We start from the raw sequence: 17,173 nt of genomic DNA on the forward strand, positions 1-17,173 counted from the left end.
TGCAGGCACATTCTTTACCATCTGAGCCACTTGGGCAGCCTGAAGAAGGTAGGGGGACAGGGAAGAATGCAAACCTCTGGCCTCAGAGCAGGTCTGGCAGAAAGTGGGGAGTCTGCAGAACCGCAGCAAGTCTGACTGGAAGCCGCAGACTCAGAGCAGGTCTGGCCAGAAGTCTGAGTTACGAGGCCCAGGGCAGACTCTGGCCCTGCCACACACTGCCCAAGACCTTAGGCGGGGCCTCCCTTTGTGAACCCCAAGATTGCTGAGAACTGTTCACTGCCCTCTTACAGAAATGCTTCTGGACCCTTTGCCTCAGCCCGCCCCACTACCCTGACCTGCGTGGTGGACACCCTCCTGACTGCCCTTCCCAGCCAGGCAACTGGCTTTTCCCTGCCTTGTCACAACTTAGCAGGCCTGTGTCTGTCCCCTCCCCGCAATTCCCAGGGGACTGCTGGTTGATGTGGGGTTCACCGGAAGAGGGAAAGTGGGAGCCATGGCCAGAGAGGGCGCAAGACCCAGGGCGCAAAAGCACGAGACAGCACACGGCTCAGTCCAGGACAGTGGAGTTTCTTCCTTCCCCTCCCCCAACCCCCACAGCCTGGGCACAGACAGAGCCTGCAGGCTCCCAGCCCCTCGCTGCCACCTCTGGCTGGCCTAGGCGCCGGGCTGGGACCACTGACCATCCGGGAGCCTGCGGTCGGGGCTGTCGAGGGAGGCCTGAACCAGCACGCTCTGGGCATCACTGACAGCCACATCCAGGGAGGTGCGGAGCATCCGGTAGACGGTGGCGAAGGACAGGCCACAGGAGGCCAGGGAGCCCAGGATGGGCACGTTGAGGAGCTTCTGGCTGAAGGCCGAGGCATCCCCGGAGGCCTGACCCAGCAGCTCTGCCACCAGCGCCTCGGTGGCCTTGGTCTTCGGGCCCTGGAGCACCTGCAGGATCTTGTGCAAGGGCTGGCCCGTCTGCTCCGCCAGCCTGACGAGGCATCCCCCATCCAGGCCGGAGCTGTGGCGGTAGCCCTCCAGGGCTCGGGTGAGCAGGTACAGGTCACCCCACCTCCGGCAGGCCTGGCACGGGCCTTGGGTTGGCCCCGCAGGCCACCGTGGCCACCAGCCTGGTGTGCTGCCTCAGCGAGGCCGCCTCCCGCTCCAGCGTGGGCTTGGAGACGTTGGGCAGGGCCACCAGGAATGCATGCCGCTTGTGACTCTCAAGGTCCCTCACCATCGACTCCTCCAGCAGGTGGAAGTCATACTTGCTCGAACATGGACAGCAGGAAGACCTTGGGGTCCCTGAGTCCCTGTGCTGCAGGAGACAAGGGCACCTTGGGTGAGTTTCCCCACTGAGCAGACCCAGGTGTCCTGACAGCTGCCTGTGAGTGTGGGGGTGGGGTGGGGGAGGGATGAGGGGTGATAAGCTGTGTCTACATAGCACGGGGCTTAAGAGCATCAGCCCAGGAGCCAGGCTGCTTGAGTTCAGATCCCAGCCTCCCTCCCTATTCCCTGTGTGGCCTCAGGCTAGTTACCACACCTACCTCTCTGGGCTTCCATGTAAGTAAGTAAGTGAAGTCGCACAGTCGTGTCCAATTGTTTGCAACCCCATGGGCTGTAGCCTACCAGGCTCCTCTGTCCATGGGATTTTCCAGGCAACAGTACTGGAGTGGATTGCCATTTCCTTCTCCAGGGGATCTTCCTGACCCAGGGATCAAACCCAGGTCTCCTGCTTTGTAGACAGACTCTACCTTCTGAGCTACCAGGGAAGTCCATGTACTTATCTATAAAAAAGAGAATGGGTGTACCTTCCTCCTAGGGATATCACGCTGGTGAAATGAGCTGTGAACATGGTGCCTGGCCTCTGGTGAGCCCCCAAGAAATGTTAGCTGCCCCCCCGGCCCCCCAGCCCAGAGGTGTGTCAGCGTGGGCGTGGGTGCATAGCATTTGCACTGGCCAGTGGGACTTCCCAGGTGGAGCTAGTGGTAAAGAACCGGCTTGCCAATGCGGGAGATTTAGTAAGAGACTGAGGGTTCGATCCCTGGGTTGGGAAGATCTCCTGGAGGAGGGCATGGCAACCCATGCCAGGACTCTTGCCTGGAGAAGCCCCATGGACAGAGGAGCCAGGCAAGCTACAGTCCATGGGGTTGCAAAGAGTCGGACATGACTGAGCGACTTAGTATGCACACACCCTTTTCTTTAATGCAAGTGACTGGTCTCTGTCATCTGTGACTGAAATTGCAGCTGTAAGCAGCATTTCACCAACAGGGGCCACGTAACTTACCCCACCTTGGGCCTCAGTGGGAAGATGCAGGGGAACCGGGGTAATCCCTCAAGAATCCAGCCCCCCCTCCAAGTCAATGAATAAATAAAATAATTGAAAATAGATAGGAATTTCCAGGCAGTCTAGTGGTTAGGACTCAGCGCTTTCACTGCCAAGGGCCCAAGTTCAATCCCTGATCGGGGGAACTAAGATCCTGCAAGCTGCACTGTGTGTCCAAAATAAATAAATAAATAACCCAGGCCCCCAGAGCCTGCCCCTCACCCTCCAGCCGCTGCGCACAGTCGTCCCGGATCTGGTTGAGCACCCTCTCCTCCGAGAAGGAGCTGGGGCGGCGGCTGCGGGAGGCGGCGATGTCCACGTCCACCTTGGAGCGGACGCAGTAGAAGTGCTTGCCCCGTCGCAGGGTCTCAAGAGCCAGCTCAGCGAGGTCGGCGGTGAAGCTCTCCGAGGTAATGAGGAAGAAGTCATACCGGAAAAGCTGCACCCGCTGGAATTATTTGTCAGCCTGGAAGGCGGGGGTGCTGACGCCCGGCAGGTCCCAGAAGACGACACTGGGGTACTTGGGATGTGGGTACGGTGTGGGGTCCACGGTTGTTTCCACCACGCCCGTGCAGGCCGAGTTGGTGTCCTCGTCCCCTAGCCCCCGGATGGCGTTGACGAAGGTGGACTTGCCTGAGCCCACCCCCCCGGTGATACCGATGTCCAGCCGGACATTGTCCAGAGAATGGAGCATAGATTGTAACTTGGCGGCGACTGCTGGCAGATCCCCCGCCTCAAAGGCCTCCTTCAGGGCCCCGGTGTCCTTTGAGAGCTCCAGGATCTTGCATTGGCTGAGGCACGATTGGAAGACCTCGCTGGCCATGGGCTGCCAGACCCCCAGTTCTCCGTCTTCAGGACTTGATGACCTTGGACAGGGAAGGGAAGGGAGTGTTTTCACTCTGAGTTGCCCTATCTTCTCTACATCCCTCAGCTTGCCCGGAGTATTTGTGGCATCACCAGTAATAGCACTGAGGGTGTTACAAGATGCCAGGTCTGGTGCTAAGCACTTTATTTTAATTCACATTTACTCATCACCGCCAGCTTCTCCTGAAGTATCCACAAATCCTCAAACCAGCTTGAGAAGGAATTTCCCTCCCTTCTTATCCACATTTGGCATTGAGAAAATAAATGGGGCCCAAGGTCCTCCCCTGGAGAAGGAAATGGCAACCCATTCAGTACTCTTGCCTGGAAAATTCCATGGATGGAGGAGCCTGGTAGGCTACAGTCCATGGGCTCGCAAAGAGTCAGACATGACTGAGCAACTTCACTTCGTTTCAAGGTCCTCCAGCTAATTCGTGGGAAAACTGGGAATGGGGCTAAGGTCTTCTGGCCCTAAAATTCAAAGTCTTAACTTTGAGGAAGGGGGCAGGGATTTTACCATGCACCCAGCACCAGGATTAAGAGCTGGAACCTTCATCACTGGTAGTCATAGCTCGGGCTATTTGAGGTTTACTCGGGGCCAGCCACTGTTCTAACCGCATGCACGATTTTGTCAAGGCCGTATGATGGGTGGGCCAGCCATGCTCACATCCTGGGATTGTGTGACTGTGTCTGGTCCCAGCCATGCCAGGGATTGGCAGGGGTGACACCAGCCAAGTCACAGCCCCTCTGGGGCTTTTATTTTCCCCTCCGTGAAGGGTGGGGGCACCAGTTTCCTCACCTGTGGAATGGAAAGATGACTCCTCAGAACCCTCCAAGCCCTACTGTTTTAGGAAGACTCGAGGTCTTACTGCTGATGAGGTTCAGGCAGAAGCCAGCTTGGGAAGGGCGTGGAGCATCCGGCTGCTCTTGATCATTATCTGTGGGTAGCCATGGAAGGGTTCTGAGCAGGGAAGGGAGAGGTCCACTGGGGACATTACCAAGAGCCCTCCTGGGAATTCCTTGGTGGTCCAGTGGTTAGGACACCACACTTTCACTGCCAAGGGCCCAGGTTCTATCCCTGGTTGGGGAACTAAGATCCCACAAGTCTCGTGGTAAAGCCAGTAATTTTTTCCAAAGAGCCCTCTATGACCTTATGGTTCAGGAGACTGGGGCCTGGGAGACAAGGGGAGTGGCAGGGGCAGGACCTGGGTGGGCAGGGCCAAGAGCTGGAACAGGGGCTGGGGGTGGAGACGGGGAAGGGAGAGATAGAGGCAGAAGGGACAGGACAGAGTGAGGCCACCAGTTGGAAGCAGGGGACAGTGGTCACCCAGACTGTCTCTTTTAACCTCAGGCCCATTGTATTGAGAGCATGCCCAACCTTTCCATCCCAGCCACTTGGAGCCAGTGAGTCCGAGGGTCCTCAGGTATAGGGATGTGGGCTATGCCTTTTGAGAATGGATTTGAAAGAGACCATCTTTCATGCATCTGGGAAATGCCTGCCATGGGGATTTCCCCCTGGGGGTCTGGAATATCCCTACCATGATCCTTTGTACCCTTCTTTGGTGCAGAAAGGTCCATGTGAACCCTAAATAGTCCTCACAGAGCCAATGGGAGGCCTTCTGGGAAGACAGGGATCTTTTTTGCAAAGCAGAGAGTTCTTCAGCAAAGAAATTTTAACATCCCAGGTAAAAGTGGACCCTCTTAGTCCATTTCCCAGAGTCAGGGGTAATTTGAGGCCCCTAGATGGGGCTAGAGGAGCTTCCCAGGTGGCGCAATGGTAAAGACCCTGCCTGCTAATGCAGGAGACACAGGAGATGTGGGTTCGATCCCTGGGTCAGGAAGATGCCCTGGAGTAGGAAATGGCAACCCACTCCAGTATTCTTGTCTGGAAAATTCCATGAACAGAGGAGCCTGGAGGGCTGCAGTCCATGGGGTCGCAAAACAGCATATGTGACTGAGGATGCACGCACATACACTTACGTACAGTGAGGCTAGAACCATCATCAGGTCCTGGAACAACTCAGGAAGTGTTAGTGAGGCCATCTCCGCTGCACCAGAACCACCCTGTGAATTCCTCAAATCCCACCCTTCCCTGCACCCTCGTCCCAGTCCACGGATGCTCTCGGGGCAACCCCTGTCCCGTCCAAGTGCCCCAGTCTGGTGATTCCTTTTTAAACATGCGTGACCCTCGACTCAGCATGTGAGTCTTGGTTTGAGCAGATAAGGGTGTCAGATTCACTTCTGCATCCAGCTGGAGAGCTCAGCACAGAGCGAGGGGCTGTAGCAAGCAGTTGAGGTCCCAAGGCCGCCTCACTGTGTTACACAGCTCGTTTTTTGAAACCTCGTGCAGAAATTCCAACAGGCGCCCTGTCAAACCCACGGCCTTACAGCACCATCCCCAAAACTCATGCCCAGCCATGCAGCCAGGCACACACAGACCTGGAACCCCAGTCTCAGCCAGTCACTCACAATCTTCGACCCACCCGCAGCATCCAAATCACCAAGGCTTACCAAGAGCCCTCCCGATCAGACACACCAGCAAGCTCATTCCTGCATGCATCCGCATGCAGACACACTGGCCATCTTTCTGAAATGAGGCTTGTTCCAGGGGGCCAGTGCTGTCCCTGCCTTTCTCCGTGGATTCTCATAGACGCGTCCACCCACCCTCTCACCACCCCCACTCTCATTTTGTGTCCCCAGGTTCTGCACAGAGGCCAGTCCAGTGGCCACCTGGCTGCCCCCTCCCTGCTCCCCCCCACCCCCCACATCACTCACAGGCAGCAGGGCTGGCTCAGGATGTCCCATCTCCCTGGCATCTGTTTCACTCAGTTGGTTGCTAGGCACTATTGTGCCCAGCCCGTGTACCAATTGGCTGCCCCTCCCCCACCAGAGCAGGCCTTTGGAGTTCTCAGACAGGGACACTAGACTGCAGGCCCCAGGGCCCATTCAGCCACACACCTATGTTGACAGTGGGCTGCTGGCTTGGCTCCAGGCCAGGCTGTCCTGTTGTCCCCAACGCCCCCCCTCCACCTTTCCCATGGCCACTTGGGGATCAGGGGGAGAGAGGCTTTTTTTGTTAAAGACTCCTGCCCCACACCTTGAACCTCTGCCTCCCAATATCAATTCCTATCCTCCGTTAGGGACTTGACCTTGGGCCTCCCTCCACCTGCCTCCCTCAGCCGGCCCCACCCTGTCCCCACTGAGCAACTGCATCTCTCATTTTCACCACATTAGGCCTTTTTTGATTGGCGGGTTTTCAAAAGGCTTGGTTTGTGGGTGAAGCAGTGGATAAGGGCTGCACTTTCATTTGTCTTCGGACAAGTCTCGCTTCTTCCAGCTGTCCAAAATGTACTTAAGGAGGAGGCCAATCTTCCGGCGGGTCGAGAGTGGGGCTTCCTCCATGCTCCCCTCCCCGGATCCCCGCTTCTCCACTCCGTTGTCACCAGCCGCCTCCAGGCTGACATCTGGCTGAGTGTCCTCCTCCTCCTCCTCCAGAGCCTTGATGCGGACGCGCTGGGCATCCTCAGCCATCTCGTTTAGGCAGCCCTGGAGCATGGTGTAGACGGTGCCGAAGCTGATGCCCCCTGCCACCAGCGTCCCGAACACCGGGATACCCTTCTCAAAGGCCCGGGCCACCCTCATGGCACCGTCGGACGACTGGGAGTAGAGCCGCAGGACCGTCTCGGGGGAGACCTCGTTGGCCAGCGGGGAGCGGATGACGGAGCGCAGGTCCCCTGCCTGTTTGCCCACCTGTTCGGCCAGCTTGGCCAGCGAGTCGTCATCCAGGCCGAAGCTGCGGTGGTAGCCGCGCAGCGAGCGGATGAGCAGCGCGTCGTCGTAGGCGGCCGCCAGCCCGGGCACAGGCAGGGCCTGGATGACGCCGGACACCAGGGCCGTCTTGAGCACCTGCTCCTGGAGCATGTCCTTCTTCTTCTGCAGGGCCTCCAGCGAGATGTCCGGCAGCGACAGCAGGCCGGCGTGGCGCCGGTGCGCGGGCAGATCGCGCTCCCAGGTGGACATGAGCAGCGGGAAGTCGTAGCGCGCGGGCGAGAGGTTGGACACAAGGAAGACGCGCGGGTCGTGGACGCCGGCCCCGCGCAGCCGCTCGGCGCAGTGCTCGCGGATCTCGTGCAGGACCGCCCGCTCGCTGAAGCCCGAGGGCCGCTGCGTGCGCGTGGCCGCCAGGTCCTCGTCCACCTTGGTGCGCACGAAATAGAACTTCTTGCCCTGGCGCAGGATCTCGGAGGCCAGGCGGGTCTCCACCGCGCCGCAGCGGCGGGGCGAGACGAGTAGGAAGAAATCGTAGCGGCCGAAGTCCACCTGCTTCAGGTACTTGTCGGCTGAGCAGCCGGGAGAGCCGGCCCCTGGCAGGTCCCACAGGGTCACGTCTGGAAACTGCGGGTGCGGGTAGGGCGAGGGCTCTATTGTGGTCTCCACTACGCCGGTGAGGGCCGCGTCGGGGTCCTCGGCGCCCAGGCCGCGAAGGGCATTGATGAGGGACGACTTGCCGGCCCCTGATTCGCCTGTGACGCCCACCTCCAGCCGGGTGCAGTCCGAGGAAGCCAGCAGCTCCCGGAGGCGGGAAGCGGCCTGGGGGATGTCGCCCGACTCGAAGGCGGTGCGCAGGGCCTCCAGCTCTTCCTTGGGCATGAGGATGGTGGTCTCCTCCTCCCCAGACACCGCTGGCAACTTCGAAGTAGCCATGGTGACTGGCGGGTCAGAGGGTGCGGGGCGGGGGTGGGGGAGAGTCACGGACGGACGCGTGGTCCTCAGTGTCTGCGGAGGGGAGAGCAGAAGGGAGCCAGCCGTTCAGGCCTCCTGGAACGTGTCGAGGGGCAGGGAGAGACACAGCAGGGCTATGAAGGAAGTCTCTCTGGAGCCCCACAGCCCTCTCCTTTAAAAAAAAAAAAAAAAAAAACCCGGGATACCTTTTAGACAGGAGCTAGGGAGGGGGCTTTGTAGTCGGTGGCCCCAGGTTCCCATCCCATCTCTGCCACTAACCTGCTGTGTGACCTGGGGCAAAACGAAGCACACCTCTCTGAGCCTGTTTGATTCTTGCTTAATGAGTGTAATGACTGACCTGCCTCCCAGGGCACTGAGGAGTCTTCTTTGGGATAACCCTAGGAACTCCCACCCTTTTATGGGCAGCCTGAGACCCGTGCCGTCACATGGGGCCCCACATTAAAAGGCCCAGCTCTCCTGGGACTTCCCTGGTGGTCCAGTGGCTACGAATCCACCTTGCAATGCAGGGGATGGGGCTCGATCCCTGATTGGGAAACTAAGATCCCACATGCTGCTGGGCAACTAAGCCTGCGTGCCAGCTTTAGAGAGCCCAAGTGACCCGACACAGCTAGATAAAATAAATAAGATTAAAAAAAAAAAAAAAAACTCAGCTCTTGCCTTAATGCTCTTTTGACATTGACTAAAATTCTAAACATTCAAGGCAAGGGTGCTGCATTTTCATTTTCGACTGGCCCTGCAATTTGTGTATGTAGCCAGGCCTGCAGTGGAAGGGGCTTTAGCTCAGCTCCTGGGCCCAAGAAAAGGGAGCAGTGGATCTTCCGCTGCTGCCTCTGAGGTGATTAGAAGCAGCAAGAAGTGATGGCCAAGGGGACCCAGACCCTGGAGCCACACTGCCTGGGATTCCATCCAGACGGGCCCTACCGCACACCAGCTGAGAGACTTGGGGCAAGTTCCTGACCGCTGCCTCACTTTCCTCATCTTACAGATCAAAGCGATCTGCAATCCTTATAGCAGACCACCTCCTAGAGCTTTTGAGAATGAAATGAGTTCATCTAGAAAAAGCACTTAAAATAGTGCCCAACCCAGTATCTGTCCAGCAGAACCCATTGTGAATTTTACCACAGAGGCCAAGTACATTTAGCATGGCATTGAGCTGTGATATAGTTTTACTTTGATGTGCATTTTGAATTTCAGCCACACCTAGATAGATGTAAAATGATAATTAAAATGCTGTAGCCAACTTATCTAATGAAATCAGCACCCAGCCACTATTTTGTTGACTATGAGAAAGTTTATGTTAATTTTTAGGGTCTGATAGAATATTTCATGTGTATTACAGTGGTATTCATATGCTATGTCTCTAAACTTTATTTTCAAAAGCTTAAGGCCCAAATAAAAACTTCTCTGGAAAAAAAAATAGTGCCCCACCCAGAGCAGGTGGTCTGCATTATCAGCATCACTGTTATCATCATTATTACTATTCCTGGCTGTGTGACATCCCTGCCCTCTCTGAGCCTCTGCTGTAGCACCTGCATGGTGAAAGGTAACCTTGCCCACGTCGCCGGGCTTCTGTGACCATCATGAGCCCCATCACCTGTCTGTCTCTAGGTCACCTTTGAAGATATTCTTGAGTTCAGCCAGGCACGGGGAGGGGTGCCCCCACCCTGAACGTCTCCTTAAACACCCAGCCCTGCTTGGCAGGGCTGGCTAGGCTAAGTCCCCTCCCTCCTCCAGGAGCCTGTCATGGTGGTCTCTCCTGAGATCCTTCCTCCTCACCTGGGAGCTTCCCTGGCCCTCCCTCTTCCCGATCACACACTCTCCTTGTCTATCGCCTCTAAAATACACTTCCTTATTGACTAAAGACTCTTCAGAGAACCCTGGGAGAGATGCTCAGGTCAGGGATCAGTGTCCCCATCAGATAGAGATGGATTGAGGTTCAGACTAGACAGGAGATGTCCCCACTCAGAGGCACAGCCAGGGCTCCAACCCAGGTCCTTCTGAAGAGCTGCTCTCCCTTCAGTCACGTGTCTTTACCTCCCCTCTTTCTCCTCAGCTGCGCCTGGCCCCATCCTCACCCAACCTTCTGCAGGAAGACGGTCCTTATTCCATTGTTCCCGCCAGGTCTGATCACCCATCCCAGGTGGGGGCATTTCACCCTGGGCCTCTACCCAGTCCCTCCTGCGTCCCGACCCCTAAAACCCACCTCAGAGCGTGGCCTGGGTAGAGGAGAAAGGGAATCCTGGGACAGGTCTCAGTGCAAGGGGCGGACGGGCCAGTGGCCACTGGGGTGGACCGAGGGGCTGAGGGAGCTGGGCCTGGGATTGGACAAGGGGCGCTGCCCTCAGGGGGACTCACCTGCCCTGCAGGCTCTCCCTCTCCCCTTCACTCTTCCCGCTGGTGAGGCCTCCTCTCCTGTTAGCACAGGATCAGGGCCTGTTGCTAGGACCCATTATAGTAGCAAACCACAGCTTATTGGTCAGCCAGCCCTGGTGCAATAATGTGAGGGTGATGTCAGGGGGTGGGGTCCCAGGGGACCCCACCCCTAGCTGCTCATGGGACCACCACTGGGTAGTCTCGGGCCCTTAGCCCCCCTCTACCCCCATCCCCCAGGGACCCAGAGAGAGCTTTCTGACACCAAGACTTGTTCAAAACCCGCCCGTGGTCTCTATCACCCCCAGCACAAAATCCCAGCTCTGGCATCTGAGAATCTGGCCCTGCTCACCATCCCACCCTCTATTTCTCCTCCATCCCAGGACTCAGTTTCCCAAACAAGTCATTTACTCTCCCTCCTTTGCACTGCCTACCCATTCACCCACCTTACCGAGGGTGGTGTAGGCTCTGTGGGTGGTGATTAAGCTCAGCCAGCTCTGGCTGAGTTGGGAGGAAGTGCTAGGGAGAGCCCCGTGCAATTTGGCCTGGTCGTGGCCGGGACTGGTGGTCCATGGGGCAGTGGGGCAGCACCCACACCCCAATTCAGTATCTGGTTTCTAAGCTCCCTGATTGGCCTTCCTCCTTCCTAGCATTTTAACATCCTCTGATGCTGGGAAAGATTGATGGCAAAAGGAGAAGAAGGTGGCAGAGGATGAGATGGCTAGATAGCATCACTCACTCAATGGACATGAACTTGAGCAAACTCCAGGAGATAGTTGAAGGACAGGGGAGCCTGGAGCACTGCAGTTCAAAGAATCGGACATGACTGAGCGGCTGAACAACATTAACAACAGTGTACCCTCAGCCCATCTTTCAAATCCCAGCTCAGGTGCCAACTTCATAACACTTTCCTCCTTTCTCCTGTCTGCCTCCCCTGCTTCCTCACAACCATTTAAAATGGCATTGAGGGGGCTTCCCTGGTTGTCCAGTGGTTACGACTCCACAGTCCCAATGCAGAAGTCATGGGTTCAATTCCTGGTCGGGGAAGTAAGATCCTGCATGCTGCGTGGCATGGCCAAAAAGTAAAAATAATTTTTAAAAAATAAAATGGCATCTTTTAGTATGACAAAGAGGGAGATGGAAGCAGGGAGAGATGTGAATGAGAAAAGAGAGCTGAGGGGGGTGGTGGGGGGGAGGCTCAAGAGGAGGAGGATGTATGTACACTTGTAGTTGATCCACATTCTTGGACACCAGAAGCTAACACAACATTGTAAATCAATTGCCCTCCAATTTAAAATACATTTTAAAAAACAGAAAGAGTTGGGATGGAAAAGAGATTCCTTAAAGAGGAAACAGAGGGAGAGTCAGGCAGGAATTCAGGGATGAGAGAAGAGGGTGGCAGAAAACCACCAGAGATGCTCTCAGAGGCACAAGTTACAGACAGAGCAAAAAGAGGCAGAACCACAGAGATGGAAAGCGAGGCGTGGACCCAGATGCACACAGGGAAGAAGCTGAAGGTCTAGAGACCGGGACACAAGCACACCAGCCTCCTGGGGGATCTCTCTGGCTCTCCTCAATTCCAGCGCCCATCTCTGCACCTTCCAAGCCTCCCTTCCAGTCTAAGGGAATCTTTTATGACAGTCTCCACCCTGGCTCTCCTCCCAACCCCCTCTCTGCCCAGGCCACGTGTCCCACCCTTACTCCCTCCTGGGATGAAGCCAGAAGCCCCCACTACCCAGAGGGCCCTGCTTCCAAGGTGGCACTAGGGGTAAAGAACCTGCCTGCCAATGCAGGAGGCATAAGAGATGCAGGTTCGATCCCTGAGTCAGGAAGATCCCCTGAAGGAGGGCATGGCAGCCCACTCCAGTATTCTTGCCCGGGAAATCCTATGGACAAAGGAGCCTGGCAGACTACAGTCCATGGGATTGCAAAGGGTCGGACATGACTGAGCAACTTAGCACCCACACAGCCAGAGGCCCTGGATACTCAGAGGGTTTTGCTGACAATCTGAAGCTCAATTCTGGAAACAACCCTCCAAAAGAACAGCTGAGGAAGAGGTGGAGGCCCAGAAAGGAATGAGAGGGGACTTCACCCCCACCCCCCAAAAAAAAGAAGAAAGGGAAGAGACTAGTTGAAGACCACAAGGAGAATGGGAAATGGATAGTCTGCTGACTACACTGAGTTCTTAAACCACAGGCGAGACAGAAATGCAGGTCAGCACACACACTCATCCACATCCTCACTGACTGACACAAACACAGACCAAGAGTTGAAGAAAGATCCTCAGACATTCCCAGACAGCAAACACACGAACTAAGTTTTCTCCCCGCAAATCCAGACCCAAAGCCTGGCCCAGGAGGGAAAGGAAAGACACAGAGCCTCAAGTACAAAGTCTTTACAGACAAGTCCAAAGCAGGCAGACTTACAACAGTCTTGCAAGCCACACACACGCAGGCGCACACAGACCAGCAGACCAGAGGAGCCGCAGTCACACTTGCAGACAGCGTATTCAGACGGTGGCCCCTGAAACCCTCCATGTCCATGCATCCTGCTCCAGCTCCTAAGCTGTGTGAGCAGCCATGAGCCAGGGTCCCCAAAGTAGATACATCAGGCTCTGCCCTTGGGAGCTCCTGGTTGGAGGAAAGGAGGGGGGATGGTCACGGCCAAGGGTAACTCTGGACCAAGACCAGGACACAGGACGCCTGCGCAAATGCGTCTAATGCAGGCTGGCACACTGCCAGGGGCGCTTCTCCCAGCTCCGAATATTGCCAGCCCGCGGGAGGCTGCGCCCGTGCCTGTCCGCCAGACCTCCTCTTCTGTCTTCTTTCATCAAACACTCAGCACCTCTCTAAGACCCTGTGCTGGGGCTAGATGCTGGGAACACAGCAAAGACCAACCCCCGCCCCCGGCTCTGTTCCCGCGGGACTGATTCATAGCGCAGTTAGAGTGTCAGTTGCTCAGTTGTGTCTGACTCTGCAATCCCATGAACTGTAGCCAGTCAGGCTCCTCTGTCCGTGGGATTCTCCATGCAAGAATATTGGAGTGGGTTGCCGTTTCTTCCTCCAGGGGACCTTCCCAACCCAGGGATTGAACCTGGGTCTCCTGTATTGCCGGCGGATTCTGTACCATCTGAGCCTCCAGGGAAGCCAGTGTAGTGGGGGAGTCAGATCCATCCCCAGGCAGTGATGACCAGAGCGGGCCAGGCTGGGATGGGGAGGGCGGCCCAGAGGACTGTGGGAGCACCAAGGGACCACCTGAACTAGCTCAGGGGTCAAGGAGGGCTTCCTGGAGGAACAGGCGCCTGAGCTGAGAACTGAAGGATGAGTAGGAGTGAGCCAGATGGTCTGCTAGGAAGTTGCATCCCAGCCCTAAAGAACCTAGGCAAAGACCCCGAGCTGAGAGAGAGCTCTCATTTGTCTTGCAACTGACTCAGCTGTGTGGTCATCCCACAAACATTTGTGTAGACCTCACCAGTCCCTGAGGAGAAGGCAATGGCACCCCACTCCAGTACTCTTGCCTGGAAAATCCCATGGATGGAGGAGGAGCCTGGTGGGCTGCAGTCCATGGGGTCGCTGAGTCAGACACGACTGAGCGACTTCCCTTTCAGTGGCAACCCACTCCAGTGTTCTTGCCTGGAGAATCCCAGGGACGGGGGAGCCTGGTGGGCTGCCGTCTATGGGGTTGCACAGGGTCGGACACGACTGAAGCGACTTAGCAGCAGCAGCAGCAGCACCAGTCCCTGTGCTGGTCCCAAGATGTGACTCACACATCCCTGCTCCTACAGACCTCCCAGGCTGGTGGGGGCACTATCGTGCTCACAAGCTAAAGCCAAATGCTCACTTTAGGACATTGTTGATACACCAGGTGTCCATGGACTTCCCTGGTGGCTCAGTGGTAAAAAATACCTGGCTGCCAATGCAGGAGACGCAAGTTCAATCCTAGGGTCGGGAAGACCCCCTGGAGAAGGAAATGGCAACCCACTCCAGTATTCTTACTGGGAAATCCCATGGACAGAGGAGCCTGGTGGGCTACAGTCCGTGGGGTTGCAGAGGGTCAGATGTGACTTAGCGACTAAACAACAACAAGGTGTGTGTGAAGCCTGTCAGGTGGAGTAACTCATTTAGTCCAGACTAAAATTCTGTTCTCCCACCTGTCATCCCAAGATAGACACAACACCCAGGAGCTGAGACTGGAATAGAGAGAAAGATAGAGACAAACATACCAATTCATCCTCTCCTTCTGTGGGTTCCCCAGCTCATCCAATCTAAGGTGCCATGGTTGTCAGATGCACCATTTTCTATCCCATTAACAAAATTTTAAAAGTGCTGCCAATAAAATTATGATGTATTTCACTATCACTTAAAATGTTTAGGAAATTCCCTGGCGACCCAGTGGTTAAGACATGGCACTTCCACTGGAAAGGGTATGGGTTTGATCCCTGTTGGGGAACTTAGATCCCAAATATCACATGAGGTGGCCAAAAAACAGAAAATAAAATTAAATGCAAGAGCACTTGGTAGACTTACTTAGAAAATATAGGTTTGTATCTTATACTATCCGTGTGTGCATCTAACTAGGACAATACAAGAGAAATAAGTTAGCTAAGCTGAGCCTAAAATCACAGACTCTGACTCTGTGGGGTCCCTTCTGCTCCAAGCAGTGGATGTCCACAGTTTCTCACACAACACATCTTCTGTCCTCCATGCCAACAGGCACAGCCATGAGGCTATTAAAAGCAGCTCAATTATAGGTAAAGAAGATGTGGTACATATATACAATGGAATTCTACTCAGTGTAAAAAAGAATGAAATGGTGCCATTGGCAGCAACAGGGACGCAACTAATGGTTATCATACTAAGAGAAGTAAGTCAAAAAGAGAAAGACATATGTTATCAACACAGCCACAACTAAGCTGAGCCCATGTACCCTGGAATCTGTGCTCTGCAATAAGAGAAGCCACCTCAATGAGAAGCCTGCTCACTGCAACTAGAGAGTAGCCCCCTCTCGCCACAACTAGAGAAAGCCCACATGCAACAGTGAAGATGCAGTGAAAGCGTTAGTCACTCAGTCATGTCCGATTCTTTGGGACCCCGTGAACTGTAGCCCTCCAGTCTCCTCCATCCATGGAATTCTCTAGGCAAGAATATTGGAGTGGGTTGCCATTCCTTTCTCCAGGGGATCTTCCTGACCCAGAGATCGAACCGGGTCTCCCGAATTGCAGGTGGATTCTTTACCATCTGAGCCACCAGGGAAGCCCAGTGAAGACTCAGCACAGCCATAAATAAATAAATAAAAAATTTTAAAGTAGTAAAATGTGACACAAATGAGCTTATTTATGAAACAGAAACTCATGGACATAGAGAAGACTTGTTGCCCAGAGGGGCAGATGGGAGAGGGATGAAGTGGCAGTCTGGAATCAACAGATGTAAGTTATTATATGTGGAATGGATAAACAACAAAGTCTTGCTGGGTAGCACAGGAAACTATATTCAATATCCTGTGATACTTCATACGAGAAAGGAATATTAAAAAAAAAATGTGTGTGTGAGTCACTCAATCATGTCCAACTCTTCCAGACCCCACGGACTGTAGCCCGCCAGGCTCCTCTGTCCAGGGAATTCTCCAGGCAAGAATACTGCAGTGGGTTGCCATTCCTTCCCCAGGGAATCTTCCCAACCCAGGGATCAAACCCGGGTCTCCTGTATTGCAGGCAGATTCTTTACCACTGAGGCACCAAGGAAGCATACATATGTGTAAACTGAATCACTTTGCTGTATAGCAGAAATGAACATAGCATTGTAAATCATCTATAATTCAGTAAGAATATAAATTTTTTAAAATGCTCTACCACTAAAATAAGGATAACCATCAGGGTGAAAAAATCTTCATGTTCACACCCAGTCAGTGACAGCTGAGTCACAATGACTGCCTGGATGTAAAGTGTCAACCTCTATGACTCTTCCTGATCTCAGAATTACTAAAATGCAGGGTGGGTGCAGAGGATGAAGGGCGCATCTTAGAATCGATGAAGGTGCTTCCTGAGTGTTTGCTCTGCATCTGCTAGTCCCGGAACACAGCGATGACGCAGACAGTACTTCCTGCAGGGAGGAAGTTTGTGCAATAGACACTGACTGTGGGCCAAGGCTGTTGGTTGACGGGTCTCATTGTGGTGGCTTCTCTGTTGGGGAGCCCGAGCTCTAGGGTGCTTGCACGCAGGGTCAGTAGTTGCGGCTCCCAGACTCTAGAGCATAGGTTCAGTAGCGGTGGCACACAGCCTCAAGTTGCTCCGAGGTCATGTGGGATCTTCTCGTATCAGGGATCGAACCCATGTCTCCTACACTGGCAGGCGGATTCTTTACCACTGAGCTACCAGGGAAGCCCCCACCTTCTCTCCATTTGCTGTCATCCTGGGGAAACCTGAAGCTAGCCCCCAAGGGTTCATTCATTCATTCAGATAGGTACTGTCTGCCTTCTGGATCTAGACAGAGTTCTGGGCACTGACAGATGGGTGAACAAGCCACAGGTGACCTTTGCGCTCATGGAGCTTATATTTTTGGAAAGATATAGATAATAAACAAAAGCAAGATAGTGTCCAATAGCAATAAGAAAAGAGAAGAACAAGGCAGCAAGTGGAAGGGATGGATTGAGGGGTTGGTGGATCGCCTGCAACTATGACTGCTGACCATCTCTCCATCTCCTTAGACACACGCCACTCTTCCCCACAAGAGGGGGAGTCTTTGTCCTCTCCAGAATCTGAGCTGACCTTGTAACTTGCTTCGATCAGCAGAATGTCTGTATAGGATTGTCTGAGTTTGGGAAATGAAAACAGGAAGAGATATCTGAGATTGTTAACATGAGATTCCTGGAATGAGCTTCCCTGGGGAAAGT

The 17,173-nt window shown here is 54.6% G+C and overlaps 2 protein-coding genes across 2 annotated transcripts; both read right to left on the reverse strand.

Annotated features, from left to right (window-relative positions):
- Positions 1-615: 615 nt before the first annotated feature.
- LOC120873265 (interferon-inducible GTPase 5-like) lies at positions 616-3,323 on the reverse strand (the record flags this gene model as incomplete). Its single annotated transcript, XM_040254080.1, is given in 4 exon segments — positions 616-1,051; positions 1,053-1,256; positions 1,258-1,303; positions 2,534-3,323. Coding segments are annotated over 4 exon segments (1,437 nt in total), but the record flags the coding sequence as incomplete, so codon positions are not given.
- Positions 3,324-4,974: 1,651 nt separating this feature from the next.
- On the reverse strand, positions 4,975-8,880 carry LOC120872309 (interferon-inducible GTPase 5). Its single transcript, XM_040252576.1, has one exon. It carries the CDS (start codon positions 7,874-7,876, stop codon positions 6,476-6,478), a length of 1,401 nt encoding a protein of 466 aa, XP_040108510.1. The 5' UTR covers positions 7,877-8,880; the 3' UTR covers positions 4,975-6,475.
- Between the last annotated feature and the right edge of the window lie 8,293 nt (positions 8,881-17,173).

This window comes from Oryx dammah, unplaced genomic scaffold (assembly GCF_014754425.2).
Source record: "Oryx dammah isolate SB20612 unplaced genomic scaffold, SCBI_Odam_1.1 HiC_scaffold_13, whole genome shotgun sequence".
NCBI classification, from domain to species: domain Eukaryota; kingdom Metazoa; phylum Chordata; class Mammalia; order Artiodactyla; family Bovidae; genus Oryx; species Oryx dammah.